General features: G+C 49.0%; 1 protein-coding gene across 2 annotated transcripts; it reads left to right on the plus strand.

Moving 5' to 3' along the window:
• The first annotated feature begins 1,394 nt into the window (after positions 1-1,394).
• Positions 1,395-27,718, plus strand: PTER (phosphotriesterase related). 2 transcript variants are annotated; one of them, XM_069960655.1, is made up of 5 exons: positions 1,395-1,487; positions 9,302-9,752; positions 13,810-14,075; positions 19,856-19,996; positions 26,916-27,718. In XM_069960655.1, exons 2-5 carry the CDS (start codon positions 9,321-9,323, stop codon positions 27,124-27,126), a joined length of 1,050 nt encoding a protein of 349 aa, XP_069816756.1. In that variant the 5' UTR covers positions 1,395-1,487; positions 9,302-9,320; the 3' UTR covers positions 27,127-27,718. The 2 variants fall into 2 exon arrangements, with proteins under 2 accessions (XP_069816756.1, XP_069816757.1); XM_069960656.1 differs by lacking the exon at positions 1,395-1,487 and adding an exon at positions 7,590-7,677.
• Positions 27,719-27,930: the final 212 nt, after the last annotated feature.

Consider the following 27,930-nt stretch of genomic DNA (forward strand, 5'->3'; position numbering starts at 1 on the left):
TGCAGCCGCGCAGTATACACCGCCCCCGGCCTGATGCAGCCGCGCAGTATACACCGCCCCCGGTCTGATGCAGCCGTGAAGTATACACAGTCCCCGGCCTAATGCAGCCATGCAGTATACACCGTCCACATCCTGATGCAGCTGTGCAGTATACACCTTCCCCGGCCTGATGCAGCCACGCAGTATACACAGTCCCCATCCTGATACAGCCGTGCAGTATACACTATCCCCAGCTAGATGCAGCCGTGTAGTATACACAGTCCCCGGCCTGACGCAGCCGCGCAGTATACACAGTCCCCGGCCTGACGCAGCCGTGCAGTATACACAGTCCCCGGCCTAATGCATCCGCGCAGTATACACCGTCCTCATTCTGATGCAGCTGTGCAGTATACACCGTCCACATCCTGATGCAGCCGCACAGTATACACCTTCCCATCCTGATGCAGCCGCACAGTATACACCTTCCCATCCTGATGCAGCCGCACAGTATACACCTTCCCATCCTGATGCAGCCGCACAGTATACACCTTCCCATCCTGATGCAGCCGCGCAGTATACACCATCCCTGGCCTGATGCAGCTGTGCAGTATACACCGTCCCTCGCCTGATGCAACTGTGCAGTATACACCGTCCCTCGCCTGATGCAACTGTGCAGTATACACCGTCCCCAGCCTGATGAAGCTTTGCAGTATACACCGTCCCCAGCCTGATGCAGCTGTGCAGTATACACCGTCCCCCGCCTGATGCAGCTGTGCAGTATACACCGTCCCCCGCCTGATGCAACTGCGCAGTATACACCATGCCCGGCCTGATGCAGCTGTGCAGTATACACCGTCCCCCGCCTGATGCAACTGCACAGTATACACCGTCCCCAGCCTGATGCAACTGCGCAGTATACACCATGCCCGGCCTGATGCAGCTTTGCAGTATACACCGTCCCCAGCCTGATGCAGCCTTGGGGTATATGAACACTACGGAAATACTTTGCCACAGATTCCATTGCTCCCCGCGCCCCCGCTTGGAGTTGCGCTGGTCCCATAGACTCCATTCTATGGTCAGGTGGAAATTTGCCCGTGCAAAAAACTGTGGAAAAATGCAACGTGGTGCGAGCGAAGGGGAAAGGAATAAACCCATCGCAACGCACTGAGGAAGAGATTTACTGCTAATACTATATGAATATGGATCAATACAGGCAAGAGAATGAACCTGTGATGTCCAGCTAGTCAGTCATAGCTGCAGCCATGTAGCAGTGTGCAGGCGGCCTATGAAGCAGCTGACACAGCAGGGGGGGGGACAGGAAATGTGCAGGATAGCTATAGGCCATGTATACGCCCAGGCCATAGTACAAGCTGCTGGGGCTGCCCGGCCAATCCTCTCTGACATTCTATCCTCCAATCAGTCGGGGATTTGCAGCAGCACTCGTCCCCTATCCGATCGGCTGCACTAAACTTCTCTGCAAATCTTTCCTCACTGGCAGCAACTAATAAGTAAGTGGCGGAAGCTCCAGAGGTCCAGAGCGCCCCCCGACTGTAGATGTGTGAGGAGGGGGCAGCAGGTGGGGTGCAGGGGTTCATGCTGGGGATAATCTCAGCTAATTATAGAGAGGAGATGGGGGGGAGGGAGATTTAAAGGGATACTACACAGAATGTCTTGGATGTGAAGTTTTTTTTCTCTGTTTTTTTGGATTTTAACCCGATTTATTAATTTGGTCCCAGGAAAATTTCTGCGCAGCGATAAAAAGTGACATTGTAACAAAAAAAAAATGTCACCAACAAAAACTTTTAATTTGTCAAAAAGATATATAAAAAGTTTTTGTTGGTCTGGTTGTGATTGTCCAGAAGAACGTGCGGGAATAAGTGTGTGCTCAGTGTAATGCGGTCTCCGGCTCTATGTCATGTGACCGCGGCGGACAATAAGGCCCAATTACACAGAGCCACAATCAGCCGAATCAGGCAGCTTATCAATCCGTGTAATCATCAGCTGATCGTGTCTTTTGGCCCTGACCTAAAATTATCGGCAGCTGATTGCGTCTCGCTACGTGTAATAGTGACACATGGCTCCGTGTAATAGTGATACATGGCTGTGTGTAATAGTGATACATAGATACGTGTAATAGTGATACATGGCTACGTGTAATAGTGACACATAGATACGTGTAATAGTGATACATGGCTACGTGTAATAGTGATACATGGCTACGTGTAATAGTGATACATGGCTCCGTGTAATAGTGATACATGGCTACGTGTAATAGTGATACATGGGGATGTGTAATAGTGACACATGGCTGCGTGTAATAGTGATACATGGCTACGTGTAATAGTGATACATGGCTACGTGTAATAGTGACACATGGCTCCGTGTAATAGTGACACATGGCTACGTGTAATAGTGATACATGGCTGCGTGTAATAGTGATACATGGCTACGTGTAATAGTGACACATGGCTCCGTGTAATAGTGATACATGGCTACGTGTAATAGTGATACATGGCTACGTGTAATAGTGATACATGGCTACGTGTAATAGTGATACATGGCTACGTGTAATAGTGACACATGGCTCCGTGTAATAGTGACACATGGCTCCGTGTAATAGTGACACATGGCTACGTGTAATAGTGACACATGGCTACGTGTAATAGTGACACATGGCTACGTGTAATAGTGATACATGGCTCCGTGTAATAGTGATACTACGTGTAATAGTGATACATGGCTACGTGTAATAGTGATACATGGCTACGTGTAATAGTGATACATGGCTACGTGTAATAGTGATACATGACTACGTGTAATAGTGATACATGGCTACGTGTAATAGTGACACATGGCTACGTGTAATAGTGACACATGGCTACGTGTAATAGTGACACATGGCTACGTGTAATAGTGACACATGACTACGTGTAATAGTGATACATGGCTACGTGTAATAGTGATACATGGCTACGTGTAATAGTGATACATGGCTACGTGTAATAGTGATACATGGCTACGTGTAATAGTGATATATGGCTACGTGTAATAGTGATACATGGTTACGTGTAATAGTGATACATGGCTACGTGTAATAGTGATATATGGCTACGTGTAATAGTGATACATGGCTACGTGTAATAGTGATACATGGCTACGTGTAATAGTGATATATGGCTACGTGTAATAGTGACACATGGCTACGTGTAATAGGGATACATGGCTACGTGTAATAGGGATACATGGCTACGTGTAATAGTGATACATGGCTACGTGTAATAGTGATACATGGCTACGTGTAATAGTGATACATGGCTACGTGTAATAGTGATACATGGCTACGTGTAATAGTGACACATGGCTACGTGTAATAGTGACACATGACTACGTGTAATAGTGATACATGGCTCCGTGTAATAGTGATACATGGCTACGTGTAATAGTGACACATGGCTACGTGTAATAGTGATACATGGCTACGTGTAATAGTGATACATGGCTATGTGTAATAGTGACACATGGCTCCGTGTAATAGTGACACATGGCTACGTGTAATAGTGACACATGGCTACGTGTAATAGTGATACATAGTGTAATAGTGACACATGGCTCCGTGTAATAGTGACACATGGCTACGTGTAATAGTGATACATGGCTACGTGTAATAGTGACACATGGCTACGTGTAATAGTGATAAATGGCTACGTGTAATAGTGACACATGGCTACGTGTAATAGTGATACATGGCTACGTGTAATAGTGATACTACGTGTAATAGTGACACATGGCTACATGTAATAGTGACACATGGCTACGTGTAATAGTGATACATGGCTACGTGTAATAGTGATACATAGTGTAATAGTGATACATGGCTACGTGTAATAGTGATACATGGCTACGTGTAATAGTGACACATGGCTACGTGTAATAGTGACACATGGCTACGTGTAATAGTGATACATAGTGTAATAGTGATACATGGCTACGTGTAATAGTGACACATGGCTACGTGTAATAGTGATACATGACTACGTGTAATAGTGATACATGGCTACGTGTAATAGGGATACATGGCTACGTGTAATAGTGACACATGACTACGTGTAATAGTGATACATGGCTACGTGTAATAGTGATACATGGCTACGTGTAATAGTGACACATGGCTACGTGTAATAGTGACACATGGCTACGTGTAATAGTGATACATGGCTACGTGTAATAGTGATACATGGCTACGTGTAATAGTGACACATGGCTACGTGTAATAGTGATACATGGCTACGTGTAATAGTGATACATGGCTACGTGTAATAGTGATACTACATGTAATAGTGACACATGGCTACGTGTAATAGTGACACATGGCTACGTGTAATAGTGATACATGGCTGTGTGTAATAGTGATACATGACTACGTGTAATAGTGACACATGGCTCCGTGTAATAGTGACACATGGCTCCGTGTAATAGTGATACATGGCTATGTGTAATAGTGACACATGGCTACGTGTAATAGTGATACATGGCTACGTGTAATAGTGATACATGGCTCCGTGTAATAGTGATACATGGCTTCGTGTAATAGTGATACATGGCTACGTGTAATAGTGATACATCAGTACGTGTAATAGTGACACATGGCTACGTGTAATAGTGATACATGGCTACGTGTAATAGTGACACATGGCTACGTGTAATAGTGATACATGGCTTCGTGTAATAGTGATACATGGCTACGTGTAATAGTGACACATGGCTCCGGGTAATAGTGACACATGGCTCCGTGTAATAGTGATACATGGCTCCGTGTAATAGTGATACATGGCTACGTGTAATAGTGACACATGGCTACGTGTAATAGTGATACATCAGTACGTGTAATAGTGATACATGGCTCTGTGTAATAGTGATACATGGCTCTGTGTAATAGTGATACATGGCTACGTGTAATAGTGATACATGGCTCTGTGTAATAGTGACACATGGCTACGTGTAATAGTGATACATGGCTACGTGTAATAGTGACACATGGCTCCGGGTAATAGTGATACATGGCTACGTGTAATAGTGACACATGGCTCCGTGTAATAGTGACACATGGCTCCGTGTTATAGTGATACATGGCTACGTGTAATAGTGACACATGGCTACGTGTAATAGTGATATATGGCTCCGTGTAATAGTGACACATGGCTCCGTGTTATAGTGATACATGGCTACGTGTAATAGTGACACATGGCTACGTGTAATAGTGATATATGGCTCCGTGTAATAGTGACACATGGCTACGTGTAATAGTGACACATGGCTACGTGTAATAGTGACACATGGCTACGTGTAATAGTGACACATGGCTGCGTGTAATAGGGAGAGACGAGGAGAGTGTATCATAATAATTGGTGACTATAGCCGTATAATGGCCGCTATATGTTCCCGTATATACAGACCATCATGGCGGCTGGTGACTATAGCCGTATAATGGCCGCTCTAGGTTCCCGTATATACGTGATGACTCTTTCCCCTTCTTATCATGTGACCAGTTACCGGCGTCTCGGATCCGCAGACTCCTAAGCAATGATGTAAAGTCTTCGTCCTTGTATTAAAACTTGTAAAAAAAAACCGAGTTCTTGTTGGGAGGATTTTTCTCTGCGTCTCCGGCAGCGGCTGTAAAGACATTCATCTCGGGCTGTAAAAGCCGCCGCTCCAGAATGAAGTCCTCTGGCTCAGTTATAAAACCTTATTCACCATCGTAAACATTGATGGCGTGAGGGAGCAGCGCAATATTCTCCGGGGAACAAAAATTCCTCTTTTCCGTCTCTTTTTGACATTTGCAGATTGCGGAATTCAGTAAATTTATCAATAGTGTAAGAGCGGCCGTCGGGATGGATGTTACCGAGACACCCGAGGGGGAAGCATCTCCGGATTATTTATCAGTCCCCGGCGCTCTAGTCATGGAGGCCGCTGGTGAGGGACAGGCAGCTATCCATGGCAGCACGGAGCCGGACCGGCGGGATTCTTACCGTCACCGTAACCGTAAATGTTCAGGTCAAAAGAGAGAAAATGGTGCGGGGAGCGATGGGAGCAGGGGCGGGCTTTATGGTGGTCTCGTCTAGCTCCTGCTGAGCTCCTGCACTATGGAACCATCGGCATGACGTGTGCCGCCATATTGCCCCCCCCCCCGTACTATGGATGTGATGGAACCTTCCATGTTCATCTATAATACTGGATGCAAACAGAGGTGCCCTATAGACGTCTATAGCCTCCATATTACAGCTCTGCTTGACTCAGTGGGGCGTGTGCATTAAAGGGGAACTCCGTCCAAGGCTGAACATGAATATTGTGCCCGTTCCCTTACAGAATAGAAAGACAACAACATACTCGCCTGGCCCTGGTTCCCTGCAGCTTGGCCATGTCCAATCTTCTCTTCCATCCTCTTCACTGGCCGCAGCAGTGTCCCGTTTTGTCCCCGAAACAAGAACATGAAAGAAGATTAGGGACCATTAGGGACTGGAAATTTAGTCTATGGCCCAAACACCCCTTTAACTACTTAAGAATTTTTTCTTTGAAATCAAAGTTATATACATTTCTAATTTACTTCTAATTAAAAATCTCCAGTCTTCCAGTACTTCTCAGCTACTGTATGTCCTGCAGGAAGTGGTGTATTCTCTCCAGTCTTCCAGTACTTATCAGCTGCTGTATGTCCTGCAGGAAGTGGTGTATTCTCTCCAGTCTGACACAGTGCTCTCTGCTGTCACCTCTGTCCATGTCAGGAACTGTCCAGAGCAGCAACAAATCCTGATAGAAAACCTCTCCTGCTCTGTCAGTGCAGTGTATAGAGGAGCAGTTGGTACATTGTGTATAGAGGAGCCGTAGGTGCTTTTGTGGTGTCCCACTAGGGGTGTTATTATTGTTTACACCCTTTGCAAGAGTCTGTACTTTTCGTGGGCTTATTATGGTAAAAGTAGTAGTAAAAGCTGACCACTAGATGTATTATGTATTACATATTATTCTGTATTAGTCTGTACTTTGTGTGGGTTTATTATGGTAAAAGTAGTAGTAAAAGCTGACCACTAGATGTCGCTGTATTATGTATTAGTGTATGGAAGCTGCACAGCTAAAGGATCATAAAGGGTTATTGTGTTTGTGTGTTACCAGAATCTGTGAACCAGTAGGATTTCTGCTTTCTTCTTTCCTAACACCTTTCCTCTCTGTTCTTCTGTTTCACTCTTTTCACCCAACCACAGCGCACCCTACACGCTGTAGAGGAAGTTAGTCCCTTGGATGGGGCAGGAGCAAGGGTTTTTTCGTTTGGGATGGTGTGGAGAAAGGACGTAAGTTAGATAGCTCTCCACAGCAGTCTTGTCCAGGCCCTGGTCCTCTGCCAGGTCCCCGTAGTTCAGTCTTAGCCAGTACCCTGCATGGGTAGGACGCAGGACAGCGCACTGTTACCAACCTTCTTACAAGTTCCCACACAAAGCACTATGTAGTGTTAAACCTCTTAGGAGAGGACTAGCCAACAGGTAACCTCAACCCACGCCATGGACAAGGAAAGGTCACACAGCAGGACAGTATCCACAACAGAGCCGCAGTGCCAGGAACTGATCCGGGTGGAGCAAAGTTGCAGTAAGCCTATGGACTCCATCTCGCATCACGGGTGTCAGCAGAGAACCCTCAGCATTCCGCTCATCCCAGGTAATAAGGTCTGGGGCCTGTGTCACCCATTAGTACGGTTCAGCCAACGGTAGTGGGCATAAGGTGGTGACAGGCTGCCAGGCTGCGGTGATCGTGCTGCCGCGTGTCATTAACCCAATTGCAGCGTTTAAGTGTAAGTGGCAGGGGCAGCTCCTGTCACTTACTAATCGGGATTCCTGCAGTGTGACTGCGCGGGTCCCGATCTCTGTGCCGGACTGGCGGAGGTCTCTTACCTTCCTCTGTGTGGTCCAATCGGCGCTCTGCTCATTGAGTCTGCCACAGGCCACAGGCAGGCTCAATCAGCAGAGCTCCTATAACACTGATCAATGCTATGCCTATGGCCACATACATCTATGGCATAGCATTGTACAGTGTCTGCAATCTGATGATTGCAGGTAATAGCCCCCAGGGGGACTTAAAGTGTGTAAAAAAAAAAAAAAGTAGAAATGTTTTTATAAGTACCCCAAAGGCCCTCCCCCAATAAAAGTTAAAAATCCCCCCCCCCTTTCCCATTATATAAATTCTACATATAAAAATAAATAAATTAACATATAATATATCGTAGCGTACGTAATTGTCTGATCTATTAAAATATAACAATCGCCATCCCGTGCAACAAACGGCGTAGCCGAAAAGAGGGGAAAAAGCGCCAGAATCACAGATTTTTTTTGTTACATTACATGTATAAAAAAATGAATAAAGTGATCAAAACGTCCGAGCTACATAAATATGGTATTAATAAAAAACTAGAGATTATGACGCAAAAAATGACCCCCCATACAGCCCCGTAGGTGAAAAACTAAAACCGTTATAAGCATCACAATAGGGACACTTTATTAATAATTAATTGCAAAAACAAAAGGATTTCATAAAAAAAAATCTATAACATTAGAGAATCTGTGTAACCTGCATATGGTTGTGTTCAGACCTATAGAGTAATAGTATCATGTCGCTGTTACCATATAGTGCATTACGTAGACACAGGAACCCCCCCAAAAGTTACCATATTGCATTCTTTTTTAGGATTTCACCAATTTATATCTTCATAAATAATAATTTTGGGGTTCCATCACGCTTCCGGTCACGCTCCTTCCGCATCCTGCCGGGGTCCTAGAATGAAAGACGCCATTACACAGTACAACTATTCCTGTAACAAACAAGCCCTCACAGCCTGTAGATAGAAAACTGAAAGTGCTGCAGCTCTTAGAAGGGGAGGAGGGAAAAACAAAAACTCAAAAATTAAAATTGGCGCTGTCCACTGGGTTATTTTGGGCCGGGTCCTCAAAGGGTTAAAAGTAAAAAAATAAAGAGAAAAAAAAATAAAAGTTCTATCAGTTGCTATCTAAGTCGGTTTTAGCACATGGTGAACAGGTGCCCCCCCTCCCCCATTTAAAACATTTTCTTTTCCAGTCTCACCGCACAATTTATTTGTTTATTTTTATTAATTTTTTTTGCCGCCCATTTTATGGGATAATCCCATTGGTGCGACAGTAACTAAGCCGGGTCTGTAGGAGAGATAATGAAGGAGGGAGAAACTAAAAGGTGCCAAAACCAAACTCCTCGGTGTCCTTTAAGGTGGGGGAATAGCGGCAAATCCTCTGACACATTGTTCCTTCTCTTCCAGTAACTTGTGGGGATAGAAGATGTCGTCTCTGAGTGGTAAGATACAGACTGTGTTAGGCCCCATCCCCCCGGAGCAGCTGGGATACACCCTGACACACGAGCACCTGACCATGACCTTCGAGTGCTGCTACTGTCCCCCGCCCAAACCTCAGGCCCACCTGGCCCACCAACCCATCGAGATGAAGAACTTGTTCTGGCTGAAGCAGAATCCGTACAGTAATAGAGAGAACCTTGTGCTGAGCCAGGAGGTGGAGGCCGTCATCGAGGAGCTCATTGCCTTTAAGACGGCCGGTGGAGGCTGCATAGTGGAGAACACCACCACCGGAATCAGCCGAGACGTGAAGACGCTTAAAGTGATGGCCCAGGAAACCGGCATCCATATTATCTCCGGAGCTGGATTCTACGTGGACGCAACTCACAGTCCTGAAACTCGGGCAAAGTCTGTGGAGCAGGTACTGAGTATTACTGAGTTCATGTAATGCGTAGTCACCTAGGAAGGACTGTGCACCCCTGACCACTGCTGTGCACCCCTGACCCTGACCACTGCTGTGCACCCCCTGACCACTGCTGTGCACCCCTGACCACTGCTGTGCACCCCTGACCCTGACCACTGCTGTGCACCCCTGACCACTGCTGTGCACCCCTGACCCTGACCACTGCTGTGCACCCCTGACCACTGCTGTGCACCCCTGACCACTGCTGTGCACCCCTGACCCTGACCACTGCTGTGCACCCCTGACCACTGCTGTGCACCCCTGACCCTGACCACTGCTGTGCACCCCTGACCCTGACCACTGCTGTGCACCCCTGACCCTGACCACTGCTGTGCACCCCTGACCACTGCTGTGCACCCCTGACCACTGCTGTGCACCCCTGACCCTGACCACTGCTGTGCACCCCTGACCACTGCTGTGCACCCCTGACCCTGACCACTGCTGTGCACCCCTGACCACTGCTGTGCACCCCTGACCACTGCTGTGCACCCCTGACCCTGACCACTGCTGTGCACCCCTGACCACTGCTGTGCACCCCTGACCACTGCTGTGCACCCCTGACCACTGCTGTGCACCCCTGACCCTGACCACTGCTGTGCACCCCTGACCACTGCTGTGCACCCCTGACCCTGACCACTGCTGTGCACCCCTGACCACTGCTGTGCACCCCGGACCACTGCTGTGCACCCCTGACCACTGCTGTGCACCCCTGACCCTGACCACTGCTGTGCACCCCTGACCCTGACCACTGCTGTGCACCCCTGACCCTGACCACTGCTGTGCACCCCTGACCCCTGCTGTGCACTCCTGACCCTGACCACTGCTGTGCACCCCTGACCACTGCTGTGCACCCCTGACCCTGACCACTGCTGTGCACTCCTGACCCTGACCACTGCTGTGCACCCCTGACCCTGACCACTGCTGTGCACCCCTGACCCTGACCACTGCTGTGCACCCCTGACCACTGCTGTGCACCCCTGACCACTGCTGTGCACCCCTGACCACTGCTGTGAACTCCTGACCCTGACCTGATTGCTATACTGTACAGTAACTTATATATCACATATCCAGCTGCTGTGTTATCAGGGTTATACAGTTACTATACATTATACACCACATGCTGCTATACTGTACAGTAACTTATATATCACATATCCAGCTGCTGTGTTATCAGGGTTATACAGTTACTATACATTATATACCACATGCTGCTATACTGTACAGTAACTTATATATCACATATCCAGCTGCTGTGTTATCAGGGTTATACAGTTACTATACATTATATACCACATGCTGCTATACTGTACAGTAACTTATATATCACATATCCAGCTGCTGTGTTATCAGGGTTATACAGTTACTATACATTATACAGCACATGCTGATTGCTATACTGTACAGTAACTTATATATCACATATCCAGCTGCTATGTTATCAGGGTTATACAGTTACTATACATTATATACCACATGCTGATTGCTATACTGTACAGTAACTTATATATCACATATCCAGCTGCTGTGTTATCAGGGTTATACAGTTACTATACATTATACACCACATGCTGATTGCTATACTGTACAGTAACTTATATATCACATATCCAGCTGCCGCTGTGTTATCAGGGTTATACAGTTACTATACATTATATACCATATGCTGCTATACTGTACAGTAACTTATATATCACATATCCAGCTGCTGTGTTATCAGGGTTATACAGTTACTATACATTATATACCACACACTGCTATACTGTACAGTAACTTATATATCACATATCCAGCTGCTGTGTTATCAAGGTTATACAGTTACTATACATTATACACCACATGCTGCTATACTGTACAGTAACTTATATATCACATATCCAGCTGCTGCTGTGTTATCAGGGTTATACAGTTACTATACATTATATACCACATGGTGCTATACTGTACAGTAACTTATATATCACATATCCATCTGCTGTGTTATCAGGGTTATACAGTTACTATACATTATACACCACATGCTGCTATACTATACAGTAACTTATATATCACATATCCAGCTGCTGTGTTATCAGGGTTATACAGTTACTATACATTATACACCACATGCTGCGATACTGTACAGTAACTTATATATCACATATCCAGCTGCAGTGTTATCAGGGTTATACAGTTACTATACATTATATACCACATTCTGCTATACTGTACAGTAACTTATATATCACATATCCAGCTGCTGTGTTATCAGGGTTATACAGTTACTATACATTATACACCACATGCTGCTATACTGTACGGTAACTTATATATCACATATCCAGCTGCTGCAGTGTATCAGGGTTATACAGTTACTATACATTATACACCACATGCTGCTATACTGTACAGTAACTTATATATCACATATCCAGCTGCTGTGTTATCAGGGTTATACAGTTACTATACATTATACACCACATGCTGATTGTTATACTGTACAGTAACTTACATATCACATATCCAGCTGCTGTGTTATCAGGGTTATACAGTTACTATACATTATAAACCACATGCTGCTATACTGTACAGTAACTTATATATCACATATCCAGCTGCTGTGTTATCAGGGTTATACAGTTACTATACATTATACACCACATGCTGCTATACTGTACGGTAACTTATATATCACATATCCAGCTGTTGTGTTATCAGGGTTATACAGTTCCTATACATTATATACCACATGCTACTATACTGTACAGTAACTTATATATCACATATCCAGCTGCTGTGTTATCAGGGTTATACAGTTACTATAGATTATATACCACATGCTGATTGCTATACTGTACAGTAACTTATATATCACATATCCAGCTGCTGCAGTTTTATCAGGGTTATACAGTTACTATACATTATACACCACATGCTGATTGCTATACTGTACAGTAACTTATATATCACATATCCAGCTGCTGTGTTATCAGGGTTATACAGTTACTATACATTATATACTACATGCTGCTATACTGTACAGTAACTTATATATCACATATCCAGCTGCTGCTGTGTTATCAGGGTTATACAGTTACTATACATTATATACCACATGCTGCTATACTGTACAGTAACTTATATATCACATATCCAGCTGCTGTGTTATCAGGGTTATACAGTTACTATACATTATATACTACATGCTGCTATACTGTACAGTAACTTATATATCACATATCCAGCTGCTGCTGTGTTATCAGGTTATACAGTTACTATACATTATATACCACATGGTGCTATACTGTACAGTAACTTATAATATAATCCAGCTGCTGTGTTATCAGGGTTATACAGTTACTATACATTATATACCACATGCTGATTGCTATACTATACAGTAACTTATATATCACATATCCAGCTGCTGTGTTATCAGGGCTATACAGTTACTATACATTATATACCACATGCTGATTGCTATACTGTACAGTAACTTATATATCACATATCCAGCTGCTGTGTTATCAGGGTTATACAGTTACTATACATTATATACCACATGCTGCTATACTGTACAGTAACTTATATATCACATATCCAGCTGCTGTGTTATCATGGTTATACAGTTACTATACATTATATACCACATGCTGCTATACTGTACAGTAACTTATATATCACATATCCAGCTGCGTCTCATTGTTTCATCTCTTCTACATGTTATTCAGAATAATAATCAGTATATTTGGGGGGTGGAACCAATTGTCTTCAGATCAGTGATTTCTTTGGTGTAAGAGTGGATTTGGATTACAAGTGCCGTCCTGGAATGAATTATACTCGTAATCCAAGGCACCACTGTGTATATATACTGCTGCGGTCAGTGATGATGGATGTATATAGCTATATATATGTATATACTGCTGTCATCAGTGATGATCAATGTGCGTATATACTGCTGTGATCAGTGATGATCTATGTATATAAGTGTGTATATACTGCTGCTATACGCTCTCCTCTCTGTATACTTCTCCATTAGCTGACTGAGGTCCTGGTTGATGAAGTTCTCCGGGGAGCAGATGGGACGGATATAAGATGTGGAATAATCGGGGAGATTGGATGCTCCTGGCCACTAACTGACAGCGAAAAGAAAATTCTTCAGGCGACGGCCGCGGCTCAGACACAGCTCGGATGTCCTGTGAATATTCATCCTGGCAGAGACAGCCGGGCCCCCTTCCAGATTGTGCGCCTTCTGCAGGAGGCCGGGGCTGACATCTCCAAGACTGTCATGTCTCATCTTGACAGGTACTGTGTGCGGTGTTACTGTGTGCGGTGTTACTGTGCGCGGTGTTACTGTGCGCGGTGTTACTGTGTATGGTGGTACTGTGTATGGTGTTACTGTGTGTGGTGTTACTGTGTATGGTGTTACCGTGTGTGGTGTTACTGTGTCTGGTGTTACTGTGTGTGGTGTTACTGTGTATAGTGTTACTGTGTGTGGTGTTACTGTGTATAGTGTTACTGTGTATGGTGTTACTGTGTGTGGTGTTACTGTGTATGGTGTTACTGTGTGCGGTGTTACTGTGTGTGGTGTTACTGTGTATAGTGTTACTGTGTGTGGTGTTACTGTGTATAGTGTTACTGTGTATGGTGTTACTGTGTGTGGTGTTACTGTGTGCGGTGTTACTGTGTGCGGTGTTACTGTGTGCGGTGTTACTGTGTGCGGTGTTACTGTGTATGGTGTTACTGTGTGCGGTGTTACTGTGTGCGGTGTTACTGTGTGCGGTGTTACTGTGTGCCGTGTTACTGTGTGCCGTGTTACTGTGTGCCGTGTTACTGTGTGCCGTGTTACTGTGTGCCGTGTTACTGTGTGCCCTGTGTGCGGTGTTACTGTGTGCCCTGTGTGCGGTGTTACTGTGTGCGGTGTTACTGTGTGCGGTGTTACTGTGTGCCCTGTGTGCGGTGTTACTGTGTGCGGTGTTACTGTGTGTAGTGTTGGTACTGTGTATAGTGTTACTGTGTGCCCTGTGTGCAGTGTTACTGTGTGTGGTGTTACTGTGTGTGGTGTTACTGTGTGCGGTGTTACTGTGTGCACTGTGTGCAGTGTTACTGTGTGCGGTGTTACTGTGTGCGGTGTTACTGTGTGCCCTGTGTGCGGTGTTACTGTGTGCCCTGTGTGCGGTGTTACTGTGTGCGGTGTTACTGTGTGTCCTGTGTGCGGTGTTACTGTGTGCGGTGTTACTGTGTGCCCTGTGTGCGGTGTTACTGTGTGCGGTGTTACTGTGTGCGGTGTTACTGTGTGCGGTGTTACTGTGTGGGGTGTTACTGTGTGGGTGTTACTGTGTGCGGTGTTACTGTGTGCGGTGTTACTGTGTGCGGTGTTACTGTGTGTAGTGTTGGACTGTGTGTAGTATTCGCTCTGCGGTTGTGGTTTTGTCAGTTCTGCCTCCCAGGAGGTCTTTTCTTCATCTATCGGATTATTTGTATACGGCAACGACTGCAGAAACAATAAGGTATAAACCAGAGACAAATAGCAGAGTTATAAATTATACAAAGTGTCGGGGGATTAAAGGAAAAAACATCTGAATAAGGAATGAGGAATATGGGAATAACTTTCATCCATTGTGTCTCTGAGTGGGAATGCCGCAGCTCTGTCTGCCTCTCCCGCAGCAGGAAATCCCAGCATGGCTGAATCTCCACTTAGCGATGAGTTACTAGACTTGTATCGGCCAGCTCTCTGATCAGTCAGCTCTCTGATCGGCTCTCTGATCAGCTGCAGTCTGAACAATGTCTTCACATTGTATTTTGAAATTTGTTTGCAGAAGGAGAACCTCTAGTCCAGGGCTTCAGCACTCCTTCATTTCCTTCAGACGTTAGTCACCAAGGATCTTCTCTGAGAGTAGCGACCTGGGAGTTTCCAGCAGTGAAGCCCATCCTGCTCGGCTCCTTAGACTCCGCTCCTTGGGGAAGGTACGTCAGCACCCCTCGGTGATCCAGGGGATCCACCTCCTCCTGCATGGACCATCTGCTACAACTGACCCATGGATCCTGCCGATCCAGCCGCAGAAATCACCCATTAAGGTGCTCACCAGGAGCTGCTCCAGATACTCCAGAATTTTGCAGCCCACCTTACTCCAACCACTCCAGTCGTAGCTCTAATTCCGGCTGTTCCAGGAAGTTTGTTCCTTCATCTGCTTCGGCCTCCCTGCTTTAGTGGAGACCCCAAGGATTTTTGAATCGGTGTACAGTTCACTTTGAGATGTTGGTTCATCAGTTCATCTCCGATTGTGCTATGGTAGAGTTTATCGTGTCCGGCGAGGCCTTAGCCTGGGTTACTCCTCTCTGGGAGCGGGAAGATCCTCTACAACCCAAACCTTTTGGTTACATTCTGCAAGGTCTTTGAGGAACCTGGACCTTTGCTGCCTTAACCTTCTTTGGCTCCATCAGGTTAATTCCACCGGATGCGATGTAGTTCTGGCCTCTGAGTTAGCCTGGAACAACAAAGCGTTAGTGGACTCATTCTGGGAGGGGATAGCCGGTCGCATTAAAGATAAACTTGCTAGTTAAGATTTGCTCACCAGCTTGGACGACCTTATTACGCTGGCCACTCATATTGACATCTGCTCCACTGAACAGCAGCAGAAGATACATCAGCAGCGAGAATCCTCCCGTATCCGCAGAGTTCCTCGGTTGGCTCCAGCCTATATCCATGCCTCCATTGGAAGAGACCATGCAGGTCCCATCCGTCTGGGAAACTCCAGAGCCTAGGCCTCATAGTAGAGGTGACCCTGGGCAGCAATGCCTCCTCTCTACCTTTGACCATGATGGTCCCCCTGATTTTTCCTTTGGATATCAGTCTGCAGCCTTTGTGGACTTGGGCTCTGATGGCAACTTCATCCATCCTTACCTTGTTGACCATGCCCCGCCGGTCTCTGAGCCATCCAACGTTTCATTGGTTTTGCTAATTACCACCACCAATTTATACCACGTTTCTCCTATTGTCCCTTTAACCAAAAAGAGACGTAACCTGCGTATACGGACTCCAGAAGCAGAGCCTTCTCTCAACTAAAGTCTGCTTTCGTTTCAGCCAAAGTACTCAATCAGCCGACACCGAGAAGCCATTCTATCTGGACGTCTCTGCAGTTGGGGCAGGAGCAGTTCTGTTGCAGAAAGACGACCAGGGCAAATCTGTTTTTTGCCGATTTCTCGCTAAGACCTTCATTACTGCCGAGAGGAATTACTCTATAGGGAACAGCGATCTATTAGCTATCAAGCTGGCCTTGGAATATTGGAGACCTCTTCTGGAAGGGTCACTCCATTCAGTGACAATCTATACAGATCACAATAACCTTGTATATCTGCAGACCGATCAGAGTCTGGACCCCCGTCAGGCCCGCTGGTCCCTCTTCTCTTGTTTTAATTTTAGTCTCCATTTCCGACCAGCGGCCAAGAACATCAAAGCTGACGCACTGTCCAGAGCGTGGGTGTCAAGCTGAAATACATAGTGGGCCAAGCTTGATATTTATTGAAGCGTGGGCTGTGGCAGAGATTGGGGCTGTGGCAGGGGCAGAGACTGGGGCTGTGGCAGAGATTGGGGCTGTGGCAGGGGCAGAGATTGGGGCTGTGGCAGGGGCAGAGACTGGGGCTGTGGCAGGGGCAGAGATTGGGGCTGTGGCAGGGGCAGAGACTGGGGCAACCGGGTGTATAGCAGGCTTAGACAGTTAGTGCAGGAGTGATGCTGCACAGGCTGGGAGATACGTGCCGGATGTTGGGAGTAGTAGTATGAGAAGAAACTAGCGTTGCTGGGTGGATGAACTTGGGAGTAATACTTGCTGTGGGTACTTGTAGAGATGAGAGAGATATCCGCACGACACCCAGATGAGAGAGAAGATGACTCCGGACATTTGTATAGGCAGGCAGCCGGTTACTGGAACGCAGCAGCAGAATCAGTCACTCTTCTTATGGTGAAGAGGCTGCAGAGACGCTTCTGTCCCCTTCTGAGGGAGAGGACAGAGCAACACAACCTCCTTGCCTGGAAGCCGGGGCTGAACTCCCTTGTCAGCAGGAAGTGGGAGGTCACATGGTCGCTCCTGGCCAGAGCTAGTCGGCCATTGGAGGAACCATGGTTACAGGGCACTGGCACGTGATCCACAGCCTTGCATACCACTGTACAAGGTAATAATAATACACAAGAGTATATATATATATATACCAAGATATACATGAGAATACACATAACCAGGGAATATCAGGGGGAAAACTAGCAGCAGTTGCAGTGTGCACAGTTACCAGAACCAGCATGGACTAAGTGATAGAAATGAGCACGATAGGAGTAGTAGTCCTTGCGTTCTGGGACACTGCACAGGGACTGGGGCTGTGGCAGGGGCAGAGATTGGGGCTGTGGCAGGGGCAGAGACTGGGGCTGTGGCAGGGGCAGAGACTGGGGCTGTGGCAGGGGCTGGGGATGTGAAAGGGACTGGGGCTGTGGCAGGGACTGGGGCTGTGGCAGGGGCAGAGATTGGGGCTGTGGCAGGGACTGGGGCTGTGGCAGGGACAGAGATTGGGGCTGTGGCAGGGACTGGGGCTGGGGCAGGGGCTGGGGCTGTGGCAGGGGCAGAGACTGGGGCTGTGGCAGGGGCTGTGGCAGGGGCAGAGACTGGGGCTGTGGCAGGGGCAGAGATTGGGGCTGTGGCAGGGGCAGAGATTGGGGCTGTGGCAGGGGCAGAGATTGGGGCTGTGGCAGGGGCAGAGATTGGGGCTGTGGCAGGGGCTGGGGCTGTGGCAGGGACTGGGGCTGCAGCAATGACTGCCTCTGCACCCCCAGCTGTATCTATCTGTTGAGCAGGAGCTGCGGGAGGACCAGAGGCCCGCTCATCACTGCTGCTGGGACTGGACCTGGCGCTGCAGTATACGCTGATATACAGAGATGTGGAGGGGCTGAATGCTGTGGCAGAAGCGGTGAATGCTGGATGCAGATGATGATGCTGAGGAAGATGTGGCTGATGGACGCTGCGGCTTCAGAACACTGATGCCGGTGGAGGGATGAGCTGGATCTGTGACCGGATCACTTTTCAACAAATGAAGATATGAGGCAAGCTAAAGTAATCCACTGAATCGTTCTGCACAAAAAAAAAACTTCTTTTAATTTTTTTTTAAATAAACTTGACAATCACAGTCAAGCAAAAATACAGATGTTTTATTTTTTTTTTTTTGGGGGGGGGGTTGACCTTTTCTTTGGGTATACCTAAATAGGTAATTGGAAATAAGTTGCAGCTTTGTAACCTTGGGAGTGGCGATAGAAAAATACCTGCATCCTTGGGAATGAATGTCCGTCTTGGCTATCCTGTGGGCACTGAGTAACACAAGATCAGGGGAACAGGTCCCAAATCCAGGAAGCTAGCCATGCGATGACCCTTCAGGAATCCTAGCAACTTGCAGCAGAGTCTCGGTACTAGATAATGCACAGCTAACTGCTGGCGTGACTGATCGTCTCATGAAATCCTCCTTTTTACTTCAATAGCCCCTCTGTGTGGAACTGGCCCGAGCAGCAGCATAGAAAACCTCCCCTGCTCTGGACAGTTCCTGACATGGACAGAGGTGGCAGCAGAGAGCACTGTGTCAGACTGGAGAGAATACACCACTTCCTGCAGGACATACAGCAGCTTATAAGTACTGGAAGGCTGGAGATTTTTAATACAATTAAATTACAAATCTTTGGCACTTTCTGGCACCAGTCGATGCGGTGTGGTGTCAGGCCTCACAGTAGTCGCCTCTATGTCTGTGATAACGGACATGGGCCGGCTCTGATCAGTCGTCTGTATGTTGCCCATCCCTCATGTCCAGGCCGCCGTGCAGCTCCGGAGTAATAGTAAAAATCAAAAGAAATCTCAATCCATTTTACTGAGTGTAAATTTCCTGACAGCTCCCACCCGGGAAATGAGTGATTGTGTGTAATGAACGTGGGTGACCATATTATGTAATCACTGCCGCCGGCCGCCGCTCTACATAGAGAAACTTAATCCTCCTTAATAGAAAAGTCCCAGAGTCAACACTCCGGTAATAAAGCGCCGTCTCTCTCTTTGTCCTAGGACGATATTTGATGAGAGAATACTGCTGGAATTTGCCGCACTAGGGTCGTACCTGGAATATGATTTATTCGGAACAGAATTGCTGAACTACCAGTTTAATACGGAGGTGGATATGCCCAGCGATAACGACAGGATCAGAACGTAAGTAAGAACCCCGCCTAAAGTATACTCACCTGCTGACCTCTTAGAGGAGATCACAGATCAGCTGATCGCTGTGGGTCCATAGCAAACTTCAGATTGACTCCCCTCCCCCATCCCACTGTAGGTAATCCCCATTTGTTAGCCCTCCAACCAGTAGATAGCACATGTAAGGCATCTGACCTGGAACCCTCCCCCTAGTACATAAAGCCCCCATGGTAGGCACCTCCCCTAGTGCCCCCCCAGTACATAGTGTCCCCCCCCCCAGTACATAGTGTCCCCCCCCCCCAGTACATAGTGTCCCCCATGGTAGGCATCTCCCCTAGTGCCCCCCCCCCAGTACATAGTGTCCCCCATGGTAGGCACCTCTCCTAGTGCCCCCCCCAGTACATAGTGTCCCCCCCCCAGTACATAGTGTCCCCCCCCCAGTACATAGTGTCCCCCCCCCCCCAGTACATAGTGTCCCCCATGGTAGGCACCTCCCCTAGTGCCCCCCCAGTACATAGTGTCCCCCATGGTAGGCACCTCCCCTAGTGCCCCCCCAGTACATAGTGTCCCCCATGGTAGGCACCTCCCCTAGTGCCCCCCCCCAGTACATAGTGTCCCCCCCCCAGTCAGGGGCGCCGCAATCATGAGGCGACCTGAGTCGTCTGCCTCAGGCGGAGCCACCAGCTGTCTTCATGGGGGCGGCATTCAGTGGCAGATTATAATATGAGCGGTTCGGGCGGCCGCCCACATTATAATCCGCCACTGATCGTACCATGTACCGGAGTCCCCCCGCGCCCCGGACAGCATCTGTAATGAATCAGCCGCGCGGCGCTTATGAATACAGTCTCCCCCGCTCACAGCATCTCATTACAGATGCTGTCCGGGCGCGGGGGGGACTCCGGTAAATGCATTCCACGTCCGTGATCCGTCAGGATCACGGAACGTGGGAATGCAGCCTTAGTCCCCCGGCTGATGTGCGGCTGCCGGAGGTGTCCCATCCTGTCTCCGGCAGCGCGCGCATCAGAGAGATCCCCGTGCGCCGGAAGTCACAGCCACAGGCACACGGGGAGCTCTCTGTTGCGCGCGCTGCCGGGGACAGGACGGGACACCCCGGGCAGCCGCACATCAGCCGGGACCAGACCAGAGAGGCTCGACGGGGGAACGGAGGGCAGGTGAGTTGTGCGCTGTTTTTTGTTTTTGTTTTATCTGCTGTGCAGGGGGGGGGGAAAGAGGGGGACGATCTATAAGGTAGGGGGGGGAGGGACCATCTATAAGGTAGGGGGAGAGGGAAGAGGGGGGACCATCTATAAGGGGGGGACCATCTATAAGGGAGGGGGGAAAGAGGGGGACCATCTATAAGGGAGGGGCGGGAGGGGGACTGTCTATAAGGGGGGGGGGAGAGGGGGACCATCTATAAGGGGGGGGGAAGAGGGGGACCATCTATAAGGGAGGGGGAAAGAGGGGGACCATCTATAAGGGAGGGGCGGGAGGGGGACTGTCTATAAGGGGGGGGGGAGAGGGGGACCATCTATAAGGGGGGGGAAGAGGGGGACCATCTATAAGGGAGGGGGAAAGAGGGGGGACCATCTATAAGGGAGGGAAAGAGGGGGACCATCTATAGGGGGGGGAAAGAGGGGGACCATCTATAAGGGGGGGGACCATCTATAAGGGAGGGGGGAAAGAGGGGGACCATCTATAAGGGAGGGGCGGGAGGGGGACTGTCTATAAGGGGGGGGGAGAGGGGGACCATCTATAAGGGGGGGGGGAAGAGGGGGACCATCTATAAGGGAGGGGGAAAGAGGGGGACCATCTATAAGGGAGGGGTGGGAGGGGGACTGTCTATAAGGGGGGGGGGAGAGGGGGACCATCTATAAGGGGGGGGAAGAGGGGGACCATCTATAAGGGGGGAAAGGAGGACCATCTATAAGGGGGGCATCTATAAGGGAGGGGGGAGAGGGGGACCATCTATAAGAAGGGGGAGAGGGGGCCATCTATAAGGGAGGGGGAGAGGGGGACCATCTATAAGGGGGGGGGGAAGAGGGGGACCATCTATAAGGGGGGGGAAGAGGGGGACCATCTATAAGGGAGGGGGAAAGAGGGGGACCATCTATAAGGGGGCATCTATAAGGGAGGGGGGAGAGGGGGACCATCTATAAGGGAGGGGGAAAGAGGGGGACCATCTATAAGGGGGCATCTATAAGGGAGGGGGGGGAGGGGGACCATGTATAAGGGGGGGAGGGGGACCATCTATAAGGGAGAGGGGACCATCTATAAGGGAGGGGGAGAGGGGGACCATCTATAAGGGAGGGGGAGAGGGGGACCATCTATAAGGGGGGGGGGAAGAGGGGGACCATCTATAAGGGGGGGGGAGAGGGGGACCATCTATAAGGGGGGAGCGAGAGGGAAGAGGGGGACCATCTATAAGGGGGGGAGAGAGGGAAGAGGGGGACCATCTATAAGGGGGGGGGGAGAGGGGGACCATCTATAAGGGAGGCGGAGAGAGGGGGACCATCTATAAGGGGGGGAGAGGGGACCATCTATAAGGGGGGGAGAGAGGAAGAGGGGGACCATCTATAAGGGGGGGAAGAGGGGGGACCATCTATAAGGGGGGAAGAGGGGGACCATCTCCTAAAAGATCAGCACCCTCCTCTCCTGACATCCTCTGTGCTGCTGTGACCTCTCCTAAAAGATCAGCACCCTCCTCTCCCTGACATCCTCTGTGCTGCTGGGACTTCTCCTATAGGATTAGCACCCTCCTCTCCTGACATCCTCTGTGCTGCTGGGACCTCTCCTATAGGATTAGCCCCCTCCTCTCCCTGACATCCTCTGTGCTGCTGGGACCCTCTCCTATAGGATTAGCCCCCTCCTCTCCTGACATCCTCTGTGCTGCTGGGACCTCTCCTATAAAGTCAGCCCCCTCCTCTCCTGACATCCTCTGTGCAGAAAGGGACCAAACATTATGTTTAGTGGGGACAGCAGTGGGGGGGGGGGGCAGTAGTGGATTATAATGTGGGCGGATTGACGTGGGGGGGGGGGGGCGTCATTCTATAGTTCGCCTCGGGCAGCAGAGAGGCTAGAATCACCCCTGCCCCCAGTACATAGTGTCCCCCATGGTAGGCACCTCCCCTAGTGCCCCCCCCAGTACATAGTGTCCCCCCCCCCCCAGTACATAGTGTCCCCCATGGTAGGCATCTCCCCTAGTGCCCCCCCAGTACATAGTGTCCCCCCCCCCCAGTACATAGTGTCCCTCATGGTGGGCACCTCCCCTAGTGCCCCCCCCAGTACATAGTGTCCCCCATGGTAGGCACCTCCCCTAGTGCCCCCCCCCCAGTACATAGTGTCCCCCCCCCCAGTACATAGTGTCCCCCATGGTAGGCATCTCCCCTAGTGCTCCCTCCCCCCCAGTACATAGTGTCCCCCCCCCCCAGTACATAGTGTCCCCCATGGTAGCCATCTCCCCTAGTGCCCCCCCCCCCAGTAACTAGTGCCCCCCATGGTTGGCACCTTCCCTAGTGCCCCCCCCCAGTATATAGTGTCCCCCATGGTAGGCACCTCCCCTAGTGCCCCCCCCCAGTACATAGTGTCCCCCATGGTAGGCACCTCCCCTAGTGCCCCCCCCCCCCCCCAGTATATAGTGTCCCCCATGGTAGGCACCTCCCCTAGTACATAGTGCCCCCCATGGTAGGCATCTCCCCTAGTGCCCCCCCCCCAGTACCTAGTGCCCCCCATGGTAGGCATCTCCCCTAGTGCCCCCCCCAGTACATAGTGCCCCCCATGGTAGATACATCCCCTTCCCCCCGTGTCCCCTAGTAAAGCAAGGATGGGCCCCCTGATGTGGCCGCTATGGCTGCTACATGGTAGTTACGCCCCCTGGATCCATCTGATCAGTAGAGATCCCTCATTGAGCTCCTCGTGGGCGGGTCCTGAATCAGCCTGGTCTTTAGTTCTTTCTATAGAGAGAAGATATGATCAGCCCCCTGGACACTGTGAGGCATCGCTCTGCATACACTGTGTATACGATTCCTCAGGGAAAGCCGCAGGAGACATGGAGCATTGCTGAGCTCAAGCTTTAAAGGGTTTTTTGGTTTCTTTTTTGCTTTTTGGAGCATTTCTGTGCACATTTTCTTCCAAACTTTTCTGGGAGGGGGAAGGTGAATAAAATAACCTCCCCTACCCCCCCGGCTGAGCGGGTCTGGAGTGTCACATGCAAAGTCCCATCTCTACTCCGGGGACTGGTATTCGGCACAGGTACAGAGCGGCAGAATTCCGCCATGTTCCACATTATACTTCCTTAGTGTCCTCCTGTCTTCCTGCTCTGTCCCCTCTATGAGCGGCCGTCGCCTCCTACCCTCCCCGCCTCTATGATTTACGGGTATCGAGCGCCGGTGTAATTGAAGGGTTTAGAGACGTTTGGCGGCTTCTCCAGACGTCAATTCCATCGTTTATTCAGCTAATTAACTTGATTAATGGGCAGATTCTTGAGTCATTGACTTGTTGGTATCTGGAAGTGCAGCCCCTGACTGTAGATTTATCAGTGGCTCTTACTTATTTACTAAGCAGCTGTAGCCTAGTCGCTGACTGACGCACAGACATAAGAGCAGCATGGAATGGGGAGGAAATAAAATATCCCCACACTGTTCTGTCCCCGCACTGCAATGTCCCACACTTTGCCTATATTCATAGGTAACACCTTACTCTTCAAGTTAGTAAGTGTAAGGAAGCATTCACACCAGGACACACTGCCCCCTGCTGGTGTGATGATGTAGGGAAGACAGACTGCCCCCTGCTGGTGCGATGATGTGGGAAGGATACACTGCCCCCTACTGGTGTGATGATGTGGGAAGGATACACTGCCCCCTACTGGTGTGTTGATGTGGGAAGGATACACTGCCCCCTGCTGGTGTGATGATGTGGGGAAGACACACTGCCCCCTGCTTATGTGATGATGTGGGAAGGATACACTGCCCCCTGCTGGTGTGATGATGTGGGGAAGACACACTGCCCCCTGCTGGGGTGATGATATGGAGGACACACCACCCCCTGCTGGTGTGATGATGTGGGAAGGATACACTGCCCCCTGCTGGTTTGATGATGTGGGGAGGACTCACTGCTCCCTGCTGGTGTGATGATATGGAGGACACACTGCCCCCTGCTGGTGTGATGATATGAAGGACACACAGCCTCCTACTGGTGTGATGATATGGAGGACACACTGTCCCCCGCTGGTGTGATGATATGGAGGACACACTGCCCCCTGCTGGTGTGATGATATGGAGGACACACTGCCACATGCCGGTGTGATGATATGGAGGACACACTGCCACCTGCTGGTGTGAAGATATGGAGGACAGACTGCCCCCTACTGGTGTGAAGATATGGAGGACAGACTGCCCCCTACTGGTGTGATGATATGGAGAACACACTGTCCCCCGCTGGTGTGATGATATGGAGGACACACTGCCACCTGCTGGTGTGATGATATGAGGAGGACACACTGCCCCATGCTAATGTGATGATGTGGGAAGGACACACTGTATCCTGTTGGTGTGATAATGTGGGGAGGTCACACTGCCCCCTGCTGGTTTGATGATGTGTGGAGGACATGTGGTGTCCTACCACGAGTGTTACTGTTATATACACTCTTCAGAAAAGTCTGTACTTATTGTACTTGTGTGGTGATGAAGGTAGTGATACAGTTTCTCCACTAGATGTCGCTGTATTAGATTTGTGTGTCCAGATGCTGCACGGCTGAAGTGTATAAAGGGCTATTGTTTATCTGTATGTCACATGGATCTGTGGACCAACCGGAATCTATACTTCTTTTCTCTTATCACCTCTCTACTTCTTTTGTTGCGCTCTTCACCCACTCACAGCGCACCTTAGATACCCTGGAGGAAGGAAGTCACATGGGTAGAGGAAGAACGTAAGCTAGACAGCTCCCTACAGTGGTCCTCTCTGGCCTCTGCCAGGTCCCCGTACCCTGAAAGGTCAGTCTTAGCTAGAACCCCGTATGGGTAAGAAGCAAGACAAGATGCAGCTAACAGTTTCTTCTCAGTGATGCTACACAACACTATGCAGTGCTAAACCCCTTCCAGGAGAGGAGATGTCAGAGACAACCTCAACCCACGCCGTGGACTAGGAGAGTCACAGAGCAGGACAGTATCCACAAAAGCCACAGAAGCTAGGAACTGATCCAGATAGAGCAAAGTTGCTGTAAGCCTAGGAACTCTATCTCGCAGCGCGGTTGTCAGCAGGGAACCCTCAGCAGGTCTGGGGCCTGTGTCACCCATTAGGAAGGTTCAGCCGATTCCGTGCCATAACACCTGTGTGCCCACCAGACACTGGCATCACGAAGTAACACCCCAAGGTCCGGCTGTATCTCGACCAACCACCACCAGAGTGGCGTCACACTTCACCACCGAGCAAGTGACCGGCTGATCCTCCGACATAACATCACACCGACAGACACACTGCCCCCTGCTGATGTGGCCCATCCCAATGGTTACACCTATATTCATAGGTAGAAACAAGTTCCCCGAGCCAGTAAGAGTAAGGAAGCATTCACACCAGGATTTACTGACACGGTTTATGTATACGCTCACATTATTATTATTATTATTATTATTATTATTATTATTATTATTATTATTATTTATAAAGCGCCATTGATTCCAGAGCACTGGACAAGTAACAGGGGATACAAGATTACAACACATTACCCTGCCCGCCAGGTATTACATAGGGAGAGAGGAGCCTGCCCACCAGGCCTTACATAGGGAGAGAGGAGCCTGCCCGCCAGGGATTACATAGGGAGAGAGGAGCCTGCCCGCCAGGTATTACATAGGGAGAGAGGAGCCTGCCCGCTAGGTATTACATAGGGAGAGAGGAGCCTGCCCCCAGACCCTCCCTTTGATCGGGCAGTATTGTTTTTCAGGCTGCGCTCGTTGATCAGTGAAGGCTTCGCGGAGAGGATTGTCGTCTCCCATGATATCCATACCAAGAACCGCCTGGTGAAGTACGGAGGACACGGATACTCCCACATCCTCAACAACATCGTTCCCAAAATGCTTCAGAGAGGAATATCCCAGCAAAACGTCCACCAGATCCTGTCCGAGAACCCCAGAAGATGGCTGACCTTTAAGTGAGAGGGACGTGGACTGCGAGCGGGGTCAGATAATACGAGTTCTGGAGACTTCTCCATTATTGTTACCATCATTGTCTATTGTTATATAGTGTCAGGGGAGCTGCCGAACTGAACCCCAAACCTCCAAACTTCCTTCCATACTTGTTATTATCTGTTCAGTCTCCTTTCCCCAGTTCTCAGCTGCTGCTTTCTGCTGAAGACACAAAAATCTGTGTGTGAGCTTTTCTCTCTGTCTTCCCCTCCTCCTCTTTCTCCCTTCTGAGATGGCTGGCTGTCTCTGCAACACTGTAGCTACTCTGTAAGGCTGGGAGGGTTATTTTGAGGTCAAGTTGCTGATTAACTCGCTGTGATTATTCCTCCCAGCATTACAAAGAAGCTACAATGTTGCAGATACAGCAAGCCAGGGACTACATCAGCAGAATGAACTGTCCAGAGCAGGAGAGGTTTTCTATGGGGATTTGCTGCTGCTCTGGACAGTTCCTGACATGGACAGAGGTGGCAGCAGAGAGTACTGTGTCAGACTGGAGAGAATAAACCACTTCATGCAGGGCGTACAGCAGCTGATAAGTACTGGAAGACTGAAGATTTTTTTTTTTTTAATAGAAAAAAAATACAAATCTGCCTAACTTTTTAGAATCAGTTTATTTGAAAGAAAAATATTTTTGCTGGAGTCCCCCTTTAAGAGAAGAGCACAAGCCAATGATTTCTATGCATGGTCTCTGACTCTAGCTTTATATTATATTATGTGTGTGTGTGTGTATATATATATATATATAGTGGTATGTCCCATTGGAATGCTACCAAG

This window comes from Dendropsophus ebraccatus, chromosome 2 (assembly GCF_027789765.1).
Source record: "Dendropsophus ebraccatus isolate aDenEbr1 chromosome 2, aDenEbr1.pat, whole genome shotgun sequence".
Lineage (NCBI taxonomy): Eukaryota > Metazoa > Chordata > Amphibia > Anura > Hylidae > Dendropsophus > Dendropsophus ebraccatus.

Bases quoted from the DNA above. Each gene is read 5' to 3' on its own strand.
- PTER (XM_069960655.1), top strand. From the start codon at position 9,321: ATGTCGTCTCTGAGTGGTAAGATACAGACTGTGTTAGGCCCCATCCCC. The intron at 9,753-13,809 runs GTACTGAGTATT...CTTCTCCATTAG, and splicing joins GGGCAAAGTCTGTGGAGCAG to CTGACTGAGGTCCTGGTTGA. The intron at 19,997-26,915 runs GTAAGTAAGAAC...ATTGTTTTTCAG, and splicing joins GATAACGACAGGATCAGAAC to GCTGCGCTCGTTGATCAGTG.